At 36.5% G+C, this 20,661-nt stretch overlaps 1 protein-coding gene across 3 annotated transcripts; it reads left to right on the forward strand.

The window, feature by feature from the left end:
- The first annotated feature begins 537 nt into the window (after positions 1-537).
- LOC105446464 lies at positions 538-16,986 on the forward strand. Of its 3 annotated transcripts, none has more exons than XM_030977632.1 (9): positions 538-1,064; positions 1,742-2,086; positions 3,149-3,550; positions 6,156-6,263; positions 11,672-11,815; positions 13,025-13,228; positions 14,059-14,385; positions 15,927-16,294; positions 16,912-16,986. In XM_030977632.1, the coding sequence occupies exons 1-8, from the start codon at positions 986-988 to the stop codon at positions 16,037-16,039; spliced, it is 1,722 nt and encodes a 573-aa protein (XP_030833492.1). In that variant the 5' UTR covers positions 538-985; the 3' UTR covers positions 16,040-16,294; positions 16,912-16,986. The 3 variants fall into 3 exon arrangements, with proteins under 3 accessions (XP_030833492.1, XP_030833493.1, XP_030833494.1); XM_030977633.1 differs by having other exon boundaries at positions 15,927-16,269; XM_030977634.1 differs by having other exon boundaries at positions 1,745-2,086.
- Positions 16,987-20,661: the final 3,675 nt, after the last annotated feature.

Here is a 20,661-nt window from a genome sequence, read left to right on the forward strand (position 1 = left end):
CAGAATCCAATGACGACTTCTTATTATCTCAAAACTTCAAATGGACAAAAATAATAACAAAACACTCCTGTGAAATCATGGATTGCACAAACCATGTAATAGATCATTGCTTTACCTTCTTGTATTGTTGTGGTTTTTATTTTTTTCTTGCTGACACTATCAGTGAGCAAATAATGTTTTAATGAAACAATTGATATTACCGTTGAATTATCTGAAATTTACTGTATGGGTGCTAATGTTTAAACTTATTCTAGCTCTACAGCCAGCCGGGTAAAAACACACATTGTTTATAAACCATTGAATTAGTGAGCAAATGGCAATCGATTAGCTTAGTATTCTATGAAGTTCAAAAGTCCATGGAATGTATAAAGTGAGAGGTTGAAAGGATACCTCTTTTGGCTGTTGAATGGATATGTCATCATGGATCAAAGGGGCAAACGTTTAGTGTAAAAGGTGCACACTTTAAAAAAGAAATTGAAATGACTTATCTAGAGAAGGGACATTGATATCGTTGAAATTATTGAAGTTATTATAGTTTAAAAGAGGCAGTCATCAAAGGTGAAAATGGGGCACTAATACAAATAGAAAAAGGAAATTCATGGGCACTTCTCAAAGTAAAAAGGGGGCCTATCAATTTTTTTTTATTATCAGAGGCATTATGTCTGAGGTAAAAGGGACACTTCTGAGAAGGGGGAAGGGACACTTTTTAGGAAAAAGGGGCACCTTTGGGATACTTGACGGGAGCACTGTGCCACAAGCCCTTGAGAAAGATAGAGAGAGAGAGAGAGAGAGGGAAAAGGGGAAAAGAAGGCAACTTGAAATATAGTTTAATAGCCCCACTCAATAGTTTCTTGCACATCTTTTAACATCAATGATGACTTTTCTCTCATCATTACACTCGTCTCCTTGAGTTTCATTAGATAAACATGTTAGCGCTTGATAGTGAACTGTTCTAAAGTTAACAATAACAACAGTCTCTTTTTTTATGTTACCAGTTTCCACCAGGCCACTTTATATAAGATCTGTTCAGATGGCTGGACCCAAGCTACTCAACGGATCAAATGGTAAAGAATAGTTTGCAAACATATTTTCTAGTTTCAAGTTCCTGCGGTCTTATCGAATAATTTGTTTGAACAACTCGACCAGAACAAATCCGCTCCAATATCGGGTACACCACATGCTCTTCAAAGCATGGACGCTTTTCCACTGACCTCTACGTCCGCTTACCACCTAGCGATGGTGTCAGAAGTTTTGATATGGGCGAGAATTTTATTTTAAATTATCGAGTTGCTCAAGATTCACATCAAATTATCATATAATAGTACCACATTAAGCCGTTTTTGAAGTATTGTTACATATGATATTTATTGGTATTGGTTACTTCACAAATGTGTCAAATTTGGTGATTAAATTTGGTGATTTTAGACAAAAGTGCGCAATTTTCAGCGATTCCGGCCTACTATACATTTACATATAATATGTACCTACATACATTCCTACAAATCACCGATTCTAATTGAAATATGTCTTGGATTGGTTAGTTATATATCTTGTCACGGTAGTACGTGTATGAGTTACACTTGTCGATAAGTATAGACAACAGTAAACAAAATACTATCCATACATCATCCATGACACGAAACCGACCGCTTTTTATTTATTATTTTTTTTAACGTTAGCGTTGTTTTCCTTCAAATTAACAGTTACTTGTAAATGTACTCTCTGGTTTCTTTTAATATAGCAGCAGACGCTCCCAGTGTCGGAACAAAGCTAACTGCTTCTCTTATCAACGGCTCTACAGCCATCTTGCCCTGTCATTACACACAAAGCGTATACGGGATCTACTGGACTAAACAAAATGGCCACAGCGAACCTGGAGGAGATACTCTCGTGCATCTGGACACATACTTTCACGTCGGCAGTAGGTGTGGCCGTGGGGTTGAGGAGGGACGCTTTAACATCAGTGATGACTTGTCTCTCATCATCAATCCCGTCAAGATGCACGATGGTGGTCGGTATTCCTGTAAAGTTTCTGATATCACTTCGGGCATGACTTACTCAAATGACACTGATGTGACGGTATATGGTGAGATTTTATCATTATTTTTTACTAAAAGGAGGAAAATCGAGTTTAATCTGCCTCGGAGGTATAGACCGGTAGTGGTAAAATTGTGATTTAAAGGTTTTGGGTGCAACATTTCCATTCAATATTGTTAAACAGAGGTTTAGATGGCAATACTCTAACCTAAATTCGCAAAAAAGCAGAAATATATGCCCGAATATGTTCAATGTTGAAGTGCATTCACGATATCTATCCAGGCCAGATCGATATGATAATTACCAAATATATCAATTAGTAGGCGGTTTCCTGGCAAAATTTGTATCATCATGTATTAGTCAAAACATATTCTTTCACATGATTGGTAATAAGAGCTTCCATTTCATTTTTTGAGAATGGGGCCCTTCCAAAATTGCATGGTCTATACCTTTAAACTTAATGATGGAACCCTGCCCCCCCCAGACACGCACACACACACACACACACGCACATGCACCCACACAGACACACCCGCAAACAAACACACACACACACACTCTGGCACGTGGAAGAGCAAGTTTCCTTCCTGTAAGAATTCATTTCACAATATATGTCTTAATTGCCCTTTTGAAAAGTGTGACGCCTGACAAGCTGCCTTCCCTATGCTCTCCTTGACTTTCATTGTTCTTACACGTTAGGCTTGATGGTAAACTTAGCTACTTCATGCAGAACTCACTAAAAGAAATTGGTGAGACTGACATTATCCATCACCACATCAACACCTCCACAGATACCCCGATACGACGACAGAGGGCTTCCCGAACTTCACCAGCGATGAGAGTGGAACTAAAGAAGCAGGTAAATGGTCTCCTGCAAAGAGGCATCATTGAGGAGTGCTACAGCCCATGGGCAAGTCCAATCGTCATGGTGAAGAAGAAAGACAACACATACCGATTTTGCTTGGATTAAAGAAAACTCAACGCAGTAGAGATCGAGACATAAAAACAATTATAACAAGGTCAGCCTAGTATTTAAATCGGTCCTTTCTCTGTTCCTCTTCGCTCCCCATTCCCTCTCACTCTCTCTCTGCTTTTTTTTTCTCGTCTGCAGTTTATGCCAAAAAGAAATACGTCACCATAAAGCCATGCGAACACTTAACCAATCTGAACCAATCTGAAGATTTGCGGGAAACACCATGTGCATACGATGTCCCCGACAACCAAACCAGATTTCAACTCAACTGTTCAGTGTCTGGAGCAATGCCGAAGGTTTCACTCACCTGGATGACGAATGGAACCAATGTCGGGATGCACTACGATCTGACGTCGATGTCCGAGGATCGTGGAGATGGGACGTTTGATCAGACGTTGGTGATAACTGGATCCGTCAATGAGACAAGAATTGGCACAGTCCTTACTTGTATGGCTAAAGGATTGTCTGTGGGCGGACTTGCAAACAGTTCTGTCATATTTGTTAAGACTGAACCCCAGAATATCCAACCAGATACTCAAGGTGAGTATGTACGAAAATCCGTTATTCGATAGGTTTATGCGTGTTGAAGACTAGGCGTTGTTTCGATTAATTACGTTATGTATGTGAATGCAAATGGTACATCTATATTACTAATACGCAAAATCGCCGCGGGGGGTCCAAAACGGTTCCTCAAAAACGTTTTTTCCCGACCCCGCCCGCCTCCGCCGTGGCGCGGGAACGGCGACACAATTCCACGAGGCCTGTCTCCCGTAACCCGCGTGCCACCTCGACCCCGCGTTCTACGTCCATGTCGTTAAACGCGGTTTCGGGGTCCCGGGGAGGACGGGCGGCCGAGAGCACGGCGGGCGTCGTGGATTGCAAAGAGGCAACGAACCCGCGAGAGCAAGTTGGCAAGGCGTGCTCCCGCCCTCTGTCTAATTATCAAAGAGAGACAAAGAGACACACGATGGACGAAAATCCACTCGCGTCAACGGGTGTAGCAAATCTAATTGCAACGGGTGTGGCGTTCCTCGAGTAAGGGATCTTACAATAGGATATTCTTTGTAGACCAGGCGCTCATAGTGTATGTGTATTACACGCTCTCAGGTCACTCACATGCACACAGTCGATTCGAGTCGAGGCGATTGCTACAACTGGCACAAACCATGGACCTATTTTCACGTAAAATCTTTACTCTGAAAATAATTATACAAATTCTGTGATCTATGCCAACGTAATCATAGTCCAAGCTTCTGTTTTATTGGTCTTTTCATGAAAACTACATCGAAATCACAACAAGAATAGCGCAAATAGATCTGTGATAGTACGCCTTGAGTCCACACGTACCATGGTTAGTAACTCCACGCACGTACACACGTGTGGTGTATTGCCACTGCACTGCAGCTGAGCGCTGCTGTCGATCGCCGGTGCTGTCGGAGCTGAGTGTGTGAGCATGGAGTAGCGGTGACCGGAGTAGCTAGGCCTGTACACATGGTACATGGTGTGAGGAGAGTAAACAACACTCTGAAATTGCTATTATTGTCCCGATTTCAATATAGTTTCGTGAATAGAGGTATGAAACCTGAGCTTAGATTACTGAATTTCGATAATCATTTTTCAAAGTAACGTTTTCACAAGAAAATCGGACGGTTGTCATGGTCGTTTAAAATCAATGCATTAAAACGTTTTTCAAAGTATGGGGGGGGGGGGGGTCAGGTAGCTCAAAGCGAGTTGAGTGCAGGCGTGGTGTCCACGGGTTCAAAGGGCTGAACCGAACCCCCGAAGGCTCGGGGGTTTTAGGCATTTTATTACGGTCAGATGAGCATATTTTTAATAACTTATTTGTGACACTGGCAGGTCGATCACTAATTGGCGTGAGGTCCATAGTAGAGTTGCGTACCAACTACGCTGAGAGTACGCTGGCCTACGTTACCTGAGGGACGCAAAGGGGTACGCAAGATGGACGCAAACAATTTAATATGTTTTAAACAATTCACGTACTTTCGGCGTAGAAACTTGACGCAAAGAGTACGCCTTTTTTACGTAACACTACGCTACCAAACTAAACAAATTATCCTTAAATGAATTAATGAAAAATTAGCCCAAGAAAAAAAAGCCCCCGAAAGTTGAAAAAGTAACCCCCGAAAATTTCCCAAAAATTTGTTATAGATCGAGCCCCCGAAAAGAAAAAAATTGTTCACTGGATTCTACGCTCACAGTCACACGCACAGTCAAGTCAATTTGTGCAATGCATGCAGCTGGCTGCTACATATTAGCACAAACCGTCCGATTTTTCGCGTAAAATCTTTACTTTAAAATTTATTATACAAATTTTGTGAACAATGCCAACAAAATCATAATCCAAGCTTCTGCTTTTTTACTTTTTCATGAAAACTACATTAAAATCACAACAATAATAATGCGAATAAATCGTACTTATCGAGATCCTACCTGACATAGTTTTTGTTACGGTGCGCCATTCATGGTCAAACAGCATAGACCCTATATTATAAAAATTGTCTGCATTAAAATAATCTAATTTTATTTTCGATAGCACATAGGCCTCTATTTATTTAACCCCCCCACCCCCGGCCCTCCCCTAGAATCCACGGGTCCTGCTAGTGTACTACTAATGCACACCTACGATTGCAATTCTAATTCTAAATTCACTTTTTGGTCGATGCCACCATCAGTCGGCGTGTCAATAAGTGAGCATGTCGCTAACGTAGTACTGAAGCAGAACTGCGTCGTCATACTCACGCCTCATTGTAAACGTTGTTGTCGTTGTCGTTGTTGTATACGTACCATATGGTTTTTGTTTCTTCTATTTTGACCAACATATTGGTGATAATTTGCCGGGAGAGAGGTGGGACAAATGTACATGTATACATTGGTGCTGTTGCCAATCAATGTGTGCCCTTTCTACTCTTTACTTCAATCACTTCTATTTTTATCATTCAATGTATCTTCCCTCATGAAATATGAAAAAGGACAATACTTTACATTTTTGCCGATAATAATACCCCATTTATTTTGGTAAAAGGTGGATATAGAAACAATTTTACCTTGAAGTCAAAGAGTTCCGCTATTGCAGTCTATAACAAGGAAAAAAGGAGTCAACATCCCACAACATTATTTTCAACAGATACGACGCAAAAGCCACATGTAGCAGCTATAGTCGTACCCATAATCGTGTGCCTAGTGCTGCTAGCAGCTGCCGTTGGAATCGTCTGGAACAGAAGGAGTAAACAAGGTACATGTTAAGAGTTAAACAATGTTTTTAGAGAGACACCAGATATTTCTAAAGAATGATTCTACAAAATGTGAATGAAGTGTGAGTAAAAACAAATCTTTAATGATGTTGTTTTTGGAAGGAAGCAAATGTAGAAACAAATCTCAAAATACATTTACGCTAGGATTTTCGATTTCACAATATTGTTCTATTAAATTAATTTCATCATCATCCCTTGAACCCCCTCTATAGCGGGTTTCCTCGGTACCGCTCCCATCTCGTGTTGTCTGCAGCCAGTTCCAAATCAATTGTCAATATACTGTCTTCAATTCAATTTCAATTCAAGTTTATTTCCACAATCTGATAAGAATACAAAACAAACAAAAGACACACAAGAATACACCATAAATATAACATAACAGATAATGGTGGGATCGACAATAGGCCTACATGCCTGTCTATGGTCAATCCCTTAAGTATATACATGTATATCCATCTTCCTTAATGCAATCTACCCAACTCTTTCTGTGTCTTAATTCCTTTCTATCTCCTTCGTTTTCTCTTTCTTTCTTCTGCTCATCTACTAAGTTCATCTTCATCTTAAACTTATTTAAACTTCGAACTTTATTATATATCAATAGATAATGCTAAATCTAAGGACGAAAGGGGTTGGTATTATTTCAATCCATAATCCAGTTTTATTAAATCTTATTAACCAACTTATAAATCGTCATTCGATCCGAAATAGCCGTTTAAAATGGGTGTAAATAGCTTTTGATAGACCACCTACTTACCTTACAGCCACATCCTCACTATCTCTGGCCTTCTATAAGAACCATATATTTTAGTCACGTACATGATATAAAAATTGCACCGCAATAGAATGTAATTTTTTCGTTGACAGAAACAGCTTCAAATGCACAGCCGACCGGATCATCAGAACCGCTATCCAACGAGATCGCTATCCAATGAGAAAGACAGCCCCCCCCCAAAAAAAATAAATAAATAAAGACCTCTCCGACATTGTCAGTCACCAGTGCCTTCCATCAATTTTTAAGGTCTACTAATGGGAAGATCATCGTGTCAATCAAAATCGACAAAGGACCGATTAAAAAAATTATACACTCTAAGGAATACCTCGTAGTCATGGAATAATTCAAATTGAATAAACTTGACTTATTTAGTTTGTATCACTATATCATCTTATTTGCTTCTTCTTTGCCTTTGGATCTGCGTATGATGAACCTAATGCATTTTTATAGTATATTTATTTGATACCACCATATTCACGTTTGAAGAATATATTGATGATTTATACCCAGATGATAATTTGTATTCATTTGACAGTCCTACTAGATATTGGTTACATGAGGAATTCAATAATGATCTGAAACTCTACAAAAGTCTTTAGGATAAGTTTAGTATGCTCCATATTAACTCTAGAACTTTGTATAAAAACTTTGATGCTATTGTTCTATTTATTACTCAGCTTGATTTTTGAGTTCTCCTTTTTAGGTTTCAGCGAAACTTGATTAAACGATAATACCCCGTAATTATTACATTTAGACAAATACTCTTTTTATCACAGAGATAGACAGGATAGAGGTGGAGGTGTTGCAAAATAAGACCAGTAGATCTACCAATAGGAACAATAGGACCAATATAAACCAATAAGACTAATTGAACCCAATGGGACCAATAGAAACCAATAGAAACCTTCATTTATGTTAGCCTGCCTTTTCGATTAGCATGCTAAAATTAACCTGCAATACGTATCTCATGAATATTCATTATTACTTTACACGTCTCACAGAAAAATACATTTATCATGATTAATTGTTAAGCAAATTATGACAATTAATGCACATATCAATTTTGTGATTGTATTGTTCTTTGGAAATTATTGACCAATAGATTATTTGTCTGATCACACTTACATTCACGTTTTAGCAATAGATATATTGATTATACAATTACTAACCAATTAGAAATAGCATGTATGTTTTCTTTATATAGGTGTATGAGCCTGTACTTTTACAAAAGTCAATCTTGTATTAACTTCAAATGATCTTTGTGATGGAGTTAGTCTAAATGCAATCGAGATTAGAATATTCCTATTGGTGGACACTTGCAAATATTGATTATGATGTATCAATTTATCCCTCGTTCCTCTACCGAGTCGATATACCAATAGAAGTCTTGTACTGATAGTGATGGCAATCGAATATTTTCATTTTTGTTAGCCTGCATTTTAGATTAGCGTGCTAAAATTAACCTGCATAACTTACATATTTCAGCGTTTTTGCAGGCTAACAAAGCAGGTTAATTTGCATACTAAAAAAGCAGGGCAATTTTGCAGGCTAATTGAGCAGGTTAAAATGATTTTGCAGGCTAAAATAAGCCTGCTTCTAAAATGTACAGGCTAAATTAAGCCTGCCTAATTTGCATATTTCGGCGTTTTTGCAGGTCAGTGCTTGCTAAGGAATTAGCCTGCTTTTTAGCAGCTATGCAGGCTTGATGCAGGCTAGAAGCAGGCTAGAAGCAGGCCTGCCTTTTCGGTAAGGGTAATGAATAGTTTTGTCGTTCTTGTTGTCCATATTGTTCATATTTTATGTATAGGCCAAACTCTTGAGAATTTTGTTCGTGTAGGACTTGAATACAATACAAATTTGTCCCCAGTTCCGTATTCTGTGATGTACTTTATTGAAATTACAATGGAAAATACACGTTTTAAATAAATGAGTGTGTGGGTGCTGGTGTATGTGTATGTGTGATTGTGTATTAATTCAATAACAATTGATACATTTCACATAGCATTGTGAGACCGACAGCAAAGCAGTAAATTGATATGGGAGGAGGGGTAACAGTTTAGAATTTCAACAGCCCATTCAGCATAGTTGGGTGTTATCACACCCCTACACACACGCACATTCTGAATCATCTGATAGCCCCCTCCCAAAAGAAAGATCAAACAAAATTAACATTGTTCGCAAAAATATTTAATCATATATTTCATACATTATAGGCAGAATAATAATTCCCTGAAGAAAAAACAGATTCAAAATCACAAGGAAAAGAAGACTAAACAAAACAGTAACCAATGTAGCATCTTTTGGGACAAAGTAGATTTTAATGGATGGACTTCTTTTCTTTACAATACAAAATTCCATCTCTTTCGATTGATACTGGACATAAACATTGAATGTACAAAAACAAGAAATACATTTTTGAATAACAACTAGATGAGTTACGATTAAAAGCAAACTCCTAAAATCTAACCGATTAATACTGTACAAGTAAATGATAAATTTATATTAATATTTACATAGCCTTACTAGAGAATACAAAATGTATTATACATGACAATACAGTTCATATAAATGTGAGAGGCATTGTAAAACCATATTAGAAAATAATACACATTTTAAACATTTTATTTTAAACCGAAAATAATTAACATGTATCAATAGAGGCAGTCTTTTCGATTATTTTGGTACTTTTTTGCTTGGGTAACTCTTAACAGTTGACTACAAAGAGGTCAAGTTAAGAGAGAGGTGAAGCAAGCACTTGTGGCACGATAAGTTTCAGTGGATATCGGACTTGCTTACACAACATCGTTACGTTGTATTTTGTAGGTTATTCATAATTGGATATTCGAAATATATCTACAGTTTTTAAAGTTTAAAACAACTCTAGATAAAAGTACGTTGCAATTGTGTGTAATGGCCTGGTAATGCCTATTAATGTGCCAGGGATAAATGGGTGAGCAAAACTGTTATGATTTTTGGTTAATGATGAGGATCACGGAGGCTGCTCTACCCTCCATCAGAATGATGCAGCCCCTTGTTGGTTCTCACATCATATAACAGTGATATAATGGTGATGACTACCAGAAATTTAGGGGCAGTTCATATCATCTGTTATTAATAATTCTTACATTAGCTCTATAGTTCTAATTGTCCTGGGGCTAATTTTCCTGGGAGGTGAATGTCAGGCAATCAAATGTAACGATTTCAGTAGCTTATAGCAGCTATTGCAAATCGTTATTAATATCAAGTTTTATGAATGAACAGGGCCGTGGTTCACTTTAATTTTGATAAGGGAGGAAACCAATTATACATTTTTGGTTGAAACAACATTTATTACTAATGCCCTTTTTCATCTGAAAATCATTGAGGGAGGACTGAGTAGGCACGATAATGGAATGACAAAATGCATGATCTTTTTGTTATGGTTATGACATACGAAATAGGAACATAATTATCCAAAGCTTTCGTCTATAATTCATTCTCACTCCTTGTTTACTTCTTGATCAAATACACATCAAATATCCTTTCTCTCAAACGTCAAATACCCCTGATTGTATGATTATTATCCATTGGTATATCCAGGAGAAAAAATATAGGATATCAGGTTGATAGGTTATAGTGCTAGCAGTACATCCAAAGCCTTAGGCCGAATGCAAGAAATTACCCATTGACTTTGGACTTTACAAGTATAGGTTATCTCATCATTTTACTCGTAAGACTATGTATGTGTTGTCATCAGTGTAAACATTATACGTATTTCACGTTATTGTTTTCTGCATATATAGAAACAAGGCTAATTATTAGCAATGGCGTAGCGTGGGCTCAGTCTGGGGGGGGGGCACCTAACTACTAGATGAGCGTCTTATAACCCTTTTATTTTTGTCGCGGCACCCTTTTAGAGTTAAAAAAATTAACCTCACCCTAATCCAAAATTGATCAAAGAGTATTTGTTTTCCATCCTTCGTACACATCACATTTGTATTCTGTTTTACATAAGCAACCTTTCCCAATAACTTCTAGAAAGTCTGTCAAAGTGCAATGACATAACCAGTAGGCCTTATTAACATTCTATTTAAAGATTACAAATCTGATGCACTGATGTCTAGAAGATAACGTCCTCATTTTATGAAATTAATTATTCTCTATGGCTGACAGCATAGTTTGAAATTTGTGCAGGTAACATTTGCAGGTAATATTTTATTCTTGAACGCTTTCGTTAAATTTTATTGAGGCCCTTTTCGTGTGATCTGAAACAAATAAATTATAGGCCTGTCGAATTTGAATTATATCTAAGGATTTAATTTACTATCCATGTAGTCATTTGAAACATCAGTAAATTTAGCTTTTTTTATCAACAATTACCTACACAGTATAATCTGACACTAACTTGTCTATATCTAAGAGAGAGAAAGATAGAGAGAGAGAGTGGGAGAGGAAGAGCGACAGAAAGAGAGAGAGAAAGAGATATATATATAATAGATAGAGAAAGAGAGTGGAAAAGTAAGAGAGAGAGGGGGATAGAGAGAGAGAGGAAGAAAGGGAGAGACAGAGAGAGTGCCATCCATTTACCTTTTTTCCAGTTTACTAATAACATCATGATCTCTCCGAAATGTTTGGCAGCTTTCCTTCCCTTCACCAGTCCCACCAAAGTTTCTGACGATGCAGTGTGGACCTCTCCTCAGGAAACGTTCTGGATAGGACAAACGGATGCATCGCTGAATTGCTCGTTTCAAGGGACTCCGATCGCTGTTTACTGGTTGAAAGGTAAATCAAATATACCAAAAGAAATTTGAATAGTCATGTATTCCCCATACGAGTAAACTGATGAATAAGAATAATGTGTTATTTCAACAAAATTAATAATTTTACCAAAAATTCAAGCAGGATGTACATGACCATTTTGAATAAAATAAAAACTGCACAAGTGGCACTTGGTGTTTTGATGCTGTGTTAATTATTCTATATATTGAACTTAATAAAGGGGAATTCAACCTTGTTAACAAAATACAAAACAAAAAAAGAAGCAGAAATACAGAAAAGCATACTGGGGAAAGTTTGAATAAAATCAGATAATAAGAAGAAAGTTACAAATTTGGGAAAGTGGCAATCACTATATGGGCTCTACAAATTGGCTGAATCGGCAATTTATCTTTGATATAGTGTCGGACAACTTTCACATTTGATCCAACACACAAAATGACAAATATTTTAAATTTTGAAAATTGTATGACTCGGGGTAGTATGTAATAATATGCACTCCATAATACATTTTGAGTAGTGCCCGAAGGGTGAAGGCACTTGGTAGAAAAACAGTTAATAGTTATCATTTTGAACACAACAAACGGAAGAGTTATCTATCACTAAGTCACAATCCACTGACAAAATTGCCAATTTCAGATTCACACAGCTGCAGTGATCTCATTTTTCAGGCATTCATAACTTTCTCATTATTGGTCCGGTTTGTTTCAAACATTCTGTTTATCTTATTATTATGCTTTTATACAAATGAACTTATTACAAGGGATGGATTACCCTTTAAGATACTAAAATCACTGTTAATAACAATTGCAGACCCATGTAGGTACAAATGGTGTCATGTTTATCCTCACCATCGACAATATTTCCATTTTCGTTTATTTCATGACGATGGCAATAATTTTGCCCTCATAATTAAAGAAGCAATCTTCTCATTCGATTTAAAAGGTAACTTCAGGTTGTGTTTGGTCACGTTCGTGCGTGACTAACTTTTTAAACCATGTTCAATGTTTCACTCAAATCGTGCACAAATGGATTTTGATATGCCTTTTCAAACCAATGTTGCTCAGTGAAGCATGTATGGATTAATCAATATATCATGTGAAAGCATATTACTTCTACTTTATGGAAAAAAAAGAATCATATTTACACCCCTCATAGTTTGATCACAATACTCATTTTGTTTTCGGGTTTTATCTCACAAATGTTCCCTTCAAGGTGAAACGTTACAAACGGCAATGCCCCTTATCACATGGTACAAAGGAAAGTCAACCAAGCAGCAGGGTGAAGGTCTTGAGTTTGGTCCAAACTTCTCTTTGTTGTTCAATCACCCAAACACATCGGATACAGGACGCTACTCCTGTCGGGTGTCCAATCAGCAAGGTATACTCAACTCGAACCACACAGATCTCAGAGTTTTAGGTGAGTTAATTTGTTTGTAATACATGTTTTATTGATCCGTTTCATTTTAAATTTAACATCACATAGTATCAACATGAAGTATGATGGATCATGTGATAATTTGTTATAAATGTCGTGAAATGTACACATATATAACGTACATTAAAACAATAATCAAAGGATTACAGTTTAGTTGTCGATTGCTGGTGTTGAGAGATTACAAAAGCTTACAAGAGACAACCAAAGTAAACATAGCTCATCAAAAACCTGGTCAAATAAAATAACAAATTATTACGCAACCTTTCATTCCTACTGACCCTCTATTATATCAGGCTACAGTTTAAATTTAAATTTTAATGTCTTTTTAAAGTCAAAATTGGTATAGGAAGGTTGAATTGTTCGTCCCACTACTATTACTTTTCTGAAATTCTCACAATACACTATAAAATGTTTTGATTTCATTGTTGGCAATCTGATATCATAACCTGTTCGGATGATGATTTTGTTTCTCTTCAATTTTGTTACTTTGGACGGAATTTGGGGGGTAACGCATGGTATCTATACTACAACTATTGCTAAAAAATAATAAGGAAAAAGATAGGGTGGATGCCAAGCGACTTTTTGGGGGGAACTATTGTAACAATACACCAAACTTTCGAATCATAGATTTTATTATAATATATGTTTATATGTTGATAGTTTTTGCTATGGCATAAACCCCATTTGAGTATCTGAGGAATGCACAAAGGCGACATTACAGTATGAATAAATGCTCCATTAGCTTTTCCAATGTTTTGATATCACTCTTGCGTAATTTATTTGTTTGTTTGTTTCTTGTTAACATTCAACAGATCCAAAACAGAACATTATGTATACCATTCCAGAAATAATAGGCTGGAAAGGAAAGAGCGTCATTTTGCCTTGTGACTTTCAGGGTACACCTTCTCTTGTTTCATGGACTAGAGAACGTAGCGATGAATGGAATACAAGCGTCCAAACTGTTGCAGAATTCAAGGATGATGTCTCATGTAAGACTGAATGGATCCAATACGCATGCAGTCGAGGATACGGCCTGATTATTACAAATCTCAAACTCTCAGAGGAAGCGAATTTCACCTGCACGGTTGTAAAGACAGATGGAGCTTTCCTCAAAAATACTACGTCTCTCTCCGTTTATGGTAAGGTTAGAGGCTATTAGGCTTTGGTTTATTACCTCGTGTAGTTGAAACCGTTGATTCGAAGTGTTGGGGGATCCATAATTTTCAAAATGATAATGCATACATCATAGCCGAAATAATGTAATTTGGTATTTATTATTTTCTTCTTTGCAAAAACAATGTCAGTTTATAACAGATCTCGACATTAGGCACTACTAATTGTTATTTCCTAAAATTCTCATATAAAAGTCTTTAACCCTTACTGTACTGGGGGGGGGGGGGGGGCTGGGAGGCCCCCCCCTCGACATTTTCGGAGATTGCGCAACGACCACTTGGAATTTTAAATTGTCGTTTCATGACTTTTTTCCCTCAAGTCTTACGCACATTTTGATACCATTTTTGTCGAAATCGGATATACCTGTAAGGTATAACAATTAGTATGCGCATGTCATCAAAAATATACTATAATTGCATATATTCATGTACAATCAGAAATGTGAACACTATGAATTGATATCAAATTGCTTTTTTCTCAAAGTAACTTGATGTATTCCAGAACAAAAGAATATATTAGAAATAAAACAATAGATATAATAAATAAAATCAATAAAATACAAAAGAAAATAAATAGTTTGAAAATCGCATCAAATTTGCATAAATTATCATTATTAATTACATCAAAATAACTATTTTGTGTTAGAAAAGAAGTTTCATATGAATAATGGGTTTCAATTAACATTCAAAAAGTGGAGTCTGGCAATTTTTGTAATGATTCTAGTTCCCTGTTTATTTCTAGATTTGATATTCATGAATGCGTATTCATAATTTATGCAAATTAACCTATGCATTTTCAAATATCATAAAATTAATGTAACCTCATGAATTTGAGATGAAGGAAACATTTATTCAATACATTGTCAACATTCTTCACAAGTCTACAGACAAACATGAAGAGTCTTTTGTAAAATGCATAAAATTAGCATTTTGCATAATTAATTAGGCTATAACGCCAAAAATTTGCATATTAGGAAAAAACTAATTATACCATCTTGTTCCTTATGTAAATACCTACAAACATGCAAATTTTCGCGTTCATCGGACTTTTGACGGCCGAGATCATGGGGGGGGGGGGGAGGGGGGGTCACAAGGTGCTCAAAATAGCCCAGTACAGTATACTAAGGGTTAAGGAAAACACAGAACATCGTTTACACAATCCCAGATAAAATAGACTCATGGAAGGAGTGCCAATTTGTGTTTCCAATCGCTGTTCTTCGCATAATATACAGGTCACTGCCGCTTTCCCGCTATACTGAATAAGAAAAAGGATTACAATCTTTCTAAAGCCTCTTCTCACCTTGCTCAAGATATTCTGCATGGATAATTTATAACCCAAGAGTTGACTGACTAGACTAATATGATAAGATAAGCCACTTTCAGTATGTGAATGAAAGAATTCGTAACGAGGCACTTCACCAAGATGCATGGATTTTTATAATTTTACGAAAATTCTTCATAATTGAAACTTTCTCTGTCATTTCACTGACAACAATTTGTCATTCAAGCTAAGGCAGATCATCCTTACCCTCACGTGGACCAGTGCGAAGGCGAAGAAGAAGATTCCTCCAACCGAGACTCAACTTGCATCATCCGAGTCACCCACACCAAGACATCCTAGAACTGGACTGCATCGTAGAGGGTGCCCGTCCACCAGTCTTACTCACCTGGGGTTACGCGGATGCCCCCTGGAGTTTAATGGACACCACATCCTCTGAAGAGACGGAACTAGAAGATGGAACATATCTACAGATCATAACTTTGAGACTTGACATTAGAGACCTGGAATCGGAACCGTTGATCTGCATGGCCCACGGTCTCGTCGTTTCAGGAGCAGCAAATCATACTGTGGTAATTAAAATACAACATGAAAAAGGTCTATAATTAAAAAAAAAATGTTCCTTCTCATATCATCTTGTGAAATTAAAGCTCCTGGTGCTAGGTGCTTTCGTGAATTGGGTATTACTGGCTTAGTGCATATTCAAAATACACATTTAAAAATTGTGGACACCTACTACGAGATAGCATATTTACAGAATAGATTGTTTTATCTTAAAATATAAATAAAACCTGTCAAATTACACCCATGTTAGGGTATTTCTGAAAACTGGTCGATTTTTTTGTCTTTGATCAAAAAGTTAATACATCATACTATAAAGAATTATTGCGATACTACAGTATAATCGAATTACAGATTGTCAGTACATCCGTTAATCCTCTGTAACAAATATGATTGAAAGGATATCACAAAGAAGGAGAGGAAGAAGTACCAACAAAAAGGAGAAAAAAAGAAGACAATGAATGTACAAACAAAAAACGATGTAGAAGAGTAGAAAATACATGTTGTCAAATTATGTTTGTTTGCCAGTCGAATCAATACTGATTACTGAATCTACAACATATAATAATTCCTCGAAAAATTAGTATCTTTTTTTAAATGAAAAATCCTACTTTATCTGTAAACTGTATTGATGGCTTAATTTGTTTTTTCAGGTCCTTCAACAGTGGGAATCGTCGTAGGTGTAATTTGTGCACTGGCACTCACTGCTTCCATTGTTGCTTTTATTGTCTGGAGAAAGCGTATCAGCGGGTCGAGAGACACACCAGGTAAATTTTCATTTACTGGTTTTATTTTAAAGATCTTAGGTTGCAAAGATTATGAGTCCCTACAGGATTGACTGGATGGATATTGGAAAAGATGCCTTCCTTCTCAAGGTGTAATATAATTATACGAACTGTGTTATTGTTCATGTGCTATTAAAAAATGTCCGACCAATAATGGTAAATACCACGCATAATTTGGATGACATTTTGCCCGACCATGATCACCCTTTTCTACAAATTTAGAAGGAAATCGGGCCTATAAAAGTGGAGCATTTTCACTGAAAACTTGGTCGGACAAATAATTACCCTCATGGTAGGCAATTCGTTACCCAACACTTAACAGTATATAATGATTGATAATCGATTTATTTGATGTCTATGAAATCTTTCCAAACATTACATGCTCATGTTTTTTAAAGAAGAAAAAAACACGTATAAATCATTGGACTTAATAATTCTAAAAAGCAACATTGAGATATTAGACATGAATTAAAACAAAGGAAATACCTTTAATGAAAAATTTGGCTTATTGTATAAACATTATATCTATCAATTTGAAAATGATCACTCGATTATCAACAATCTGATGACAGTGAACACCGAAGACAATAAAGAAAGATGACGTTTCGTATGGTTTCAGTAATCCTTGGAACACAATGACTATGCAACAATATTCGATTCTGCAGAGTTATAACTACCATATAACATCAAGAGTTATTGATGTAAACCAATAACATTTAAACAGAAAGAGAAAACTTCACACAGTATCTTACTTTTAAGTAATCGACAGACAGTCGGTGTTTATGTACGTTGGACTTGCATGTGTACATCAACGTCATTTACCAAAGGATCGATAGAACACGAAGATAATGAAGAAAAAAAAAACCATGAAGGTAAAAATTTATGTAATTCTTTTATTCTAATTTCTAGCTTCACTGTTTCTTGTGTCCCATCCAGATATGAATGCAGAGAAAGAACAAGAAATGAGCGACATCACGAAACTACTAAGTAAGTTTGTTCTCACTCCCTTCACCCCCAGCCTCCACGCCAAAGCCTTGTAATTACAATTAAGACAAATAATCTCATGCATGTCATTGGTAATTGAAATTGTTGTGTCTATATGTACACTAGAAAAAAAAGAGAACCCCTATCAATGTTATTATTATTAGTAGTAGTGTAGTAGTAGTAGTATAATGATCATCATTATTATTATCATCATCATGATTAGTGGTATTGGGGTGAAGAAACATGTACCAATCTTTTATCAACGTCGCAGATGAATAAGGGGGGGGGGAGGTGCTGCCAGTGAACCGTTTAATGAATGACCTTTCGAAATATTAAGTCGACCGTGATGGTCCTCGCAAAATACTCCCGTCCTCATTTGTAAACCATTTCGATTTTTGGGAACGGTGGCGTGAAGTCATGTGACCCCTTTTATGTTACTCCTTGTGTTATCTCATCTACATGTATTTCTTTTTTGTTCTTTTATTTTAATCTCCTCTTTGTTATGTTTTAATCCCTTAACCAAAAATCCACCATTTTCTCTTCTACCTGTCCTTATATCATGCATTATTTTACCCTTCTATCAATTTCTCTTCTTCCTAATTTTCTTAATTAATTTGTTGATTTATCCTTTCATATTTTCCTTTGTCATCCCCATTTTATTTTTTCTCCTATTACCCTATATTCCCTTTCTGCTATATCTCATGTACCGGTATACGACCAGAATTTAGCCGAGAACCGTCCTAAAAATCAACAGGACGGTGAGAGTTGTACGACTTCGAGCTTGCGCAGACTCGGCTTACTGTCGTCCTCTTTGCATTCCGTCCTGTTTTCGAAAGCCCACTATTGTCACTTCTGTTCAATATTATGTATTCTCTTCTCAACCAATTCAGATGAACGTAGACTTAGAATGGAAGAAAAACGAAAAGAAGTTTTGGATTACAAACCCCAGATCTCTTCTACAGTTAGTGGTAGTGAGGTTCATCCCATACATCTAGGTGTGTTTGGTCTAACACATGCGGGAAAATCTGCATTCATAAATTCTCTGTACTTCGCTATATCAGGTACGACACTATTAATTACACAAAAAACGCATTCTTTGTATAATTATATATGTTCTTTTTGTGATACAGAGGCTATAACACCTTGATTATTTGGGCATCCAATGTGAATGTACACTGTCGCTCATAAAGGTGGAATATTTTAGTTTTACCCCAATTTATGGGATTATTTTTAAAATTATTTAAAAATAATAGATCTAGATAATAGTATACATTCTCAGATTTTATTGAATAATAATTTGTCAATGTGTGTTTTGCGGGACTGCTAAAGCATGTGTATGCTACTATGCTTATTAACTAGGGCGGCCATGCATTATGGCTCAAGGCATGGACACACAGAAGATTTGTTTATGTTGGGAACCGGGGTAAAACGCAATCAATTATTGAAAATTATTGCATTTTCTGTGTTTTTTTTTATTTATGGAAACTGCCACCTACCCTAAGCCCCGCTGCGTACAGTCATGGTTCAGTGACAAAGCAATGGCCTCGTAACTGTGAGGCCCCAGGATCAAAACCGTGTCGATGTGCTATATTACTGCCCTTTTGTGGGGCATTAATCCTCATTACTGTCATTTATGACTTAAGGGCATAGGTTCCCTAGTTGATAAGCATAGTAGCATACACATGCTTTAGCAGTCACGCAAAGCACACATTGGCAAATTATTATTCAATAAAATCTGAGAATGTATACTATTATCTAGATCTATTAGGAATAAATTATTTTTTAAATAATTCCATAAATTGGGATAAAAAAAAAATATTCCACCTTTATGAGCGACAGTGTACATCTATGCAAATACTCAAACATTTTCCATCCAAATACGCATCTCTATCACAAATGCAACAGTTAACAAAGTCGTAATGATCATGATTATGTTATCATATGTATATAAAAGAGATTTACGTGTAGTAACATTACAAACTTGAGAAATGACATGCATTATTATAGTTTGTATAATGAATATCTTAAATCTCAAACAGGGAACTATGAATGTATAGCAGACGAGTCAAAGGAAATCAACCAGAGGACAGAATGGAGAGAAGCTAAGAACCTGACATCTGCTATCAAGATTATTGATAACTTTGGTGAAACCATGCCACTTTATTCGCAAAAGGTCGGGGGTAATGTTTACGAAATAAACCCCTCCCGCCTATATAAAATAATGGTCTGGTCCGAATTACCCAACACTTTTTGAAAAAACTAACGGCAAATCTACGAACGGTCACGTCTTCGCACGATCTTCCGCTTTCGTTTCACAAAATTTTGGGTAATGTGACCCCCGACCGGAAGCGATGACCCGATGATAATTATGAAGTAGGCCATATTTTAATTACAGGGAAAAAATAAAGAAGATGATAGGGGTAGCTATAGGAGAAGTAGCAATATACACGGGAAAGAAAGAGGTATTGGGCCTTATTTAATAGTTAATTCAAACCAGGGCTACTATAGCTTGATATATACATCCTACGGGTATACTGAAATCATAGATGTAGTTGGTAACATATGTGATGAAATAAAGTTAACTTGCATTATATACCTCACTTAAGTAATCCAGCAATCTGATTGGTCGAAATT

The sequence above is a fragment of the Strongylocentrotus purpuratus genome, unplaced genomic scaffold (assembly GCF_000002235.5).
Source record: "Strongylocentrotus purpuratus isolate Spur 01 unplaced genomic scaffold, Spur_5.0 spur5_scaffold_1, whole genome shotgun sequence".
Classification (NCBI taxonomy): Eukaryota; Metazoa; Echinodermata; class Echinoidea; order Camarodonta; family Strongylocentrotidae; genus Strongylocentrotus; species Strongylocentrotus purpuratus.

Bases quoted from the DNA above. Each gene is read 5' to 3' on its own strand.
- LOC105446464 (XM_030977632.1), top strand. From the start codon at position 986: ATGTTACCAGTTTCCACCAGGCCACTTTATATAAGATCTGTTCAGATG. The intron at 2,087-3,148 runs GTGAGATTTTAT...TCTCGTCTGCAG, and splicing joins CACTGATGTGACGGTATATG to TTTATGCCAAAAAGAAATAC. The intron at 11,816-13,024 runs GTAAATCAAATA...GTTCCCTTCAAG, and splicing joins CGCTGTTTACTGGTTGAAAG to GTGAAACGTTACAAACGGCA.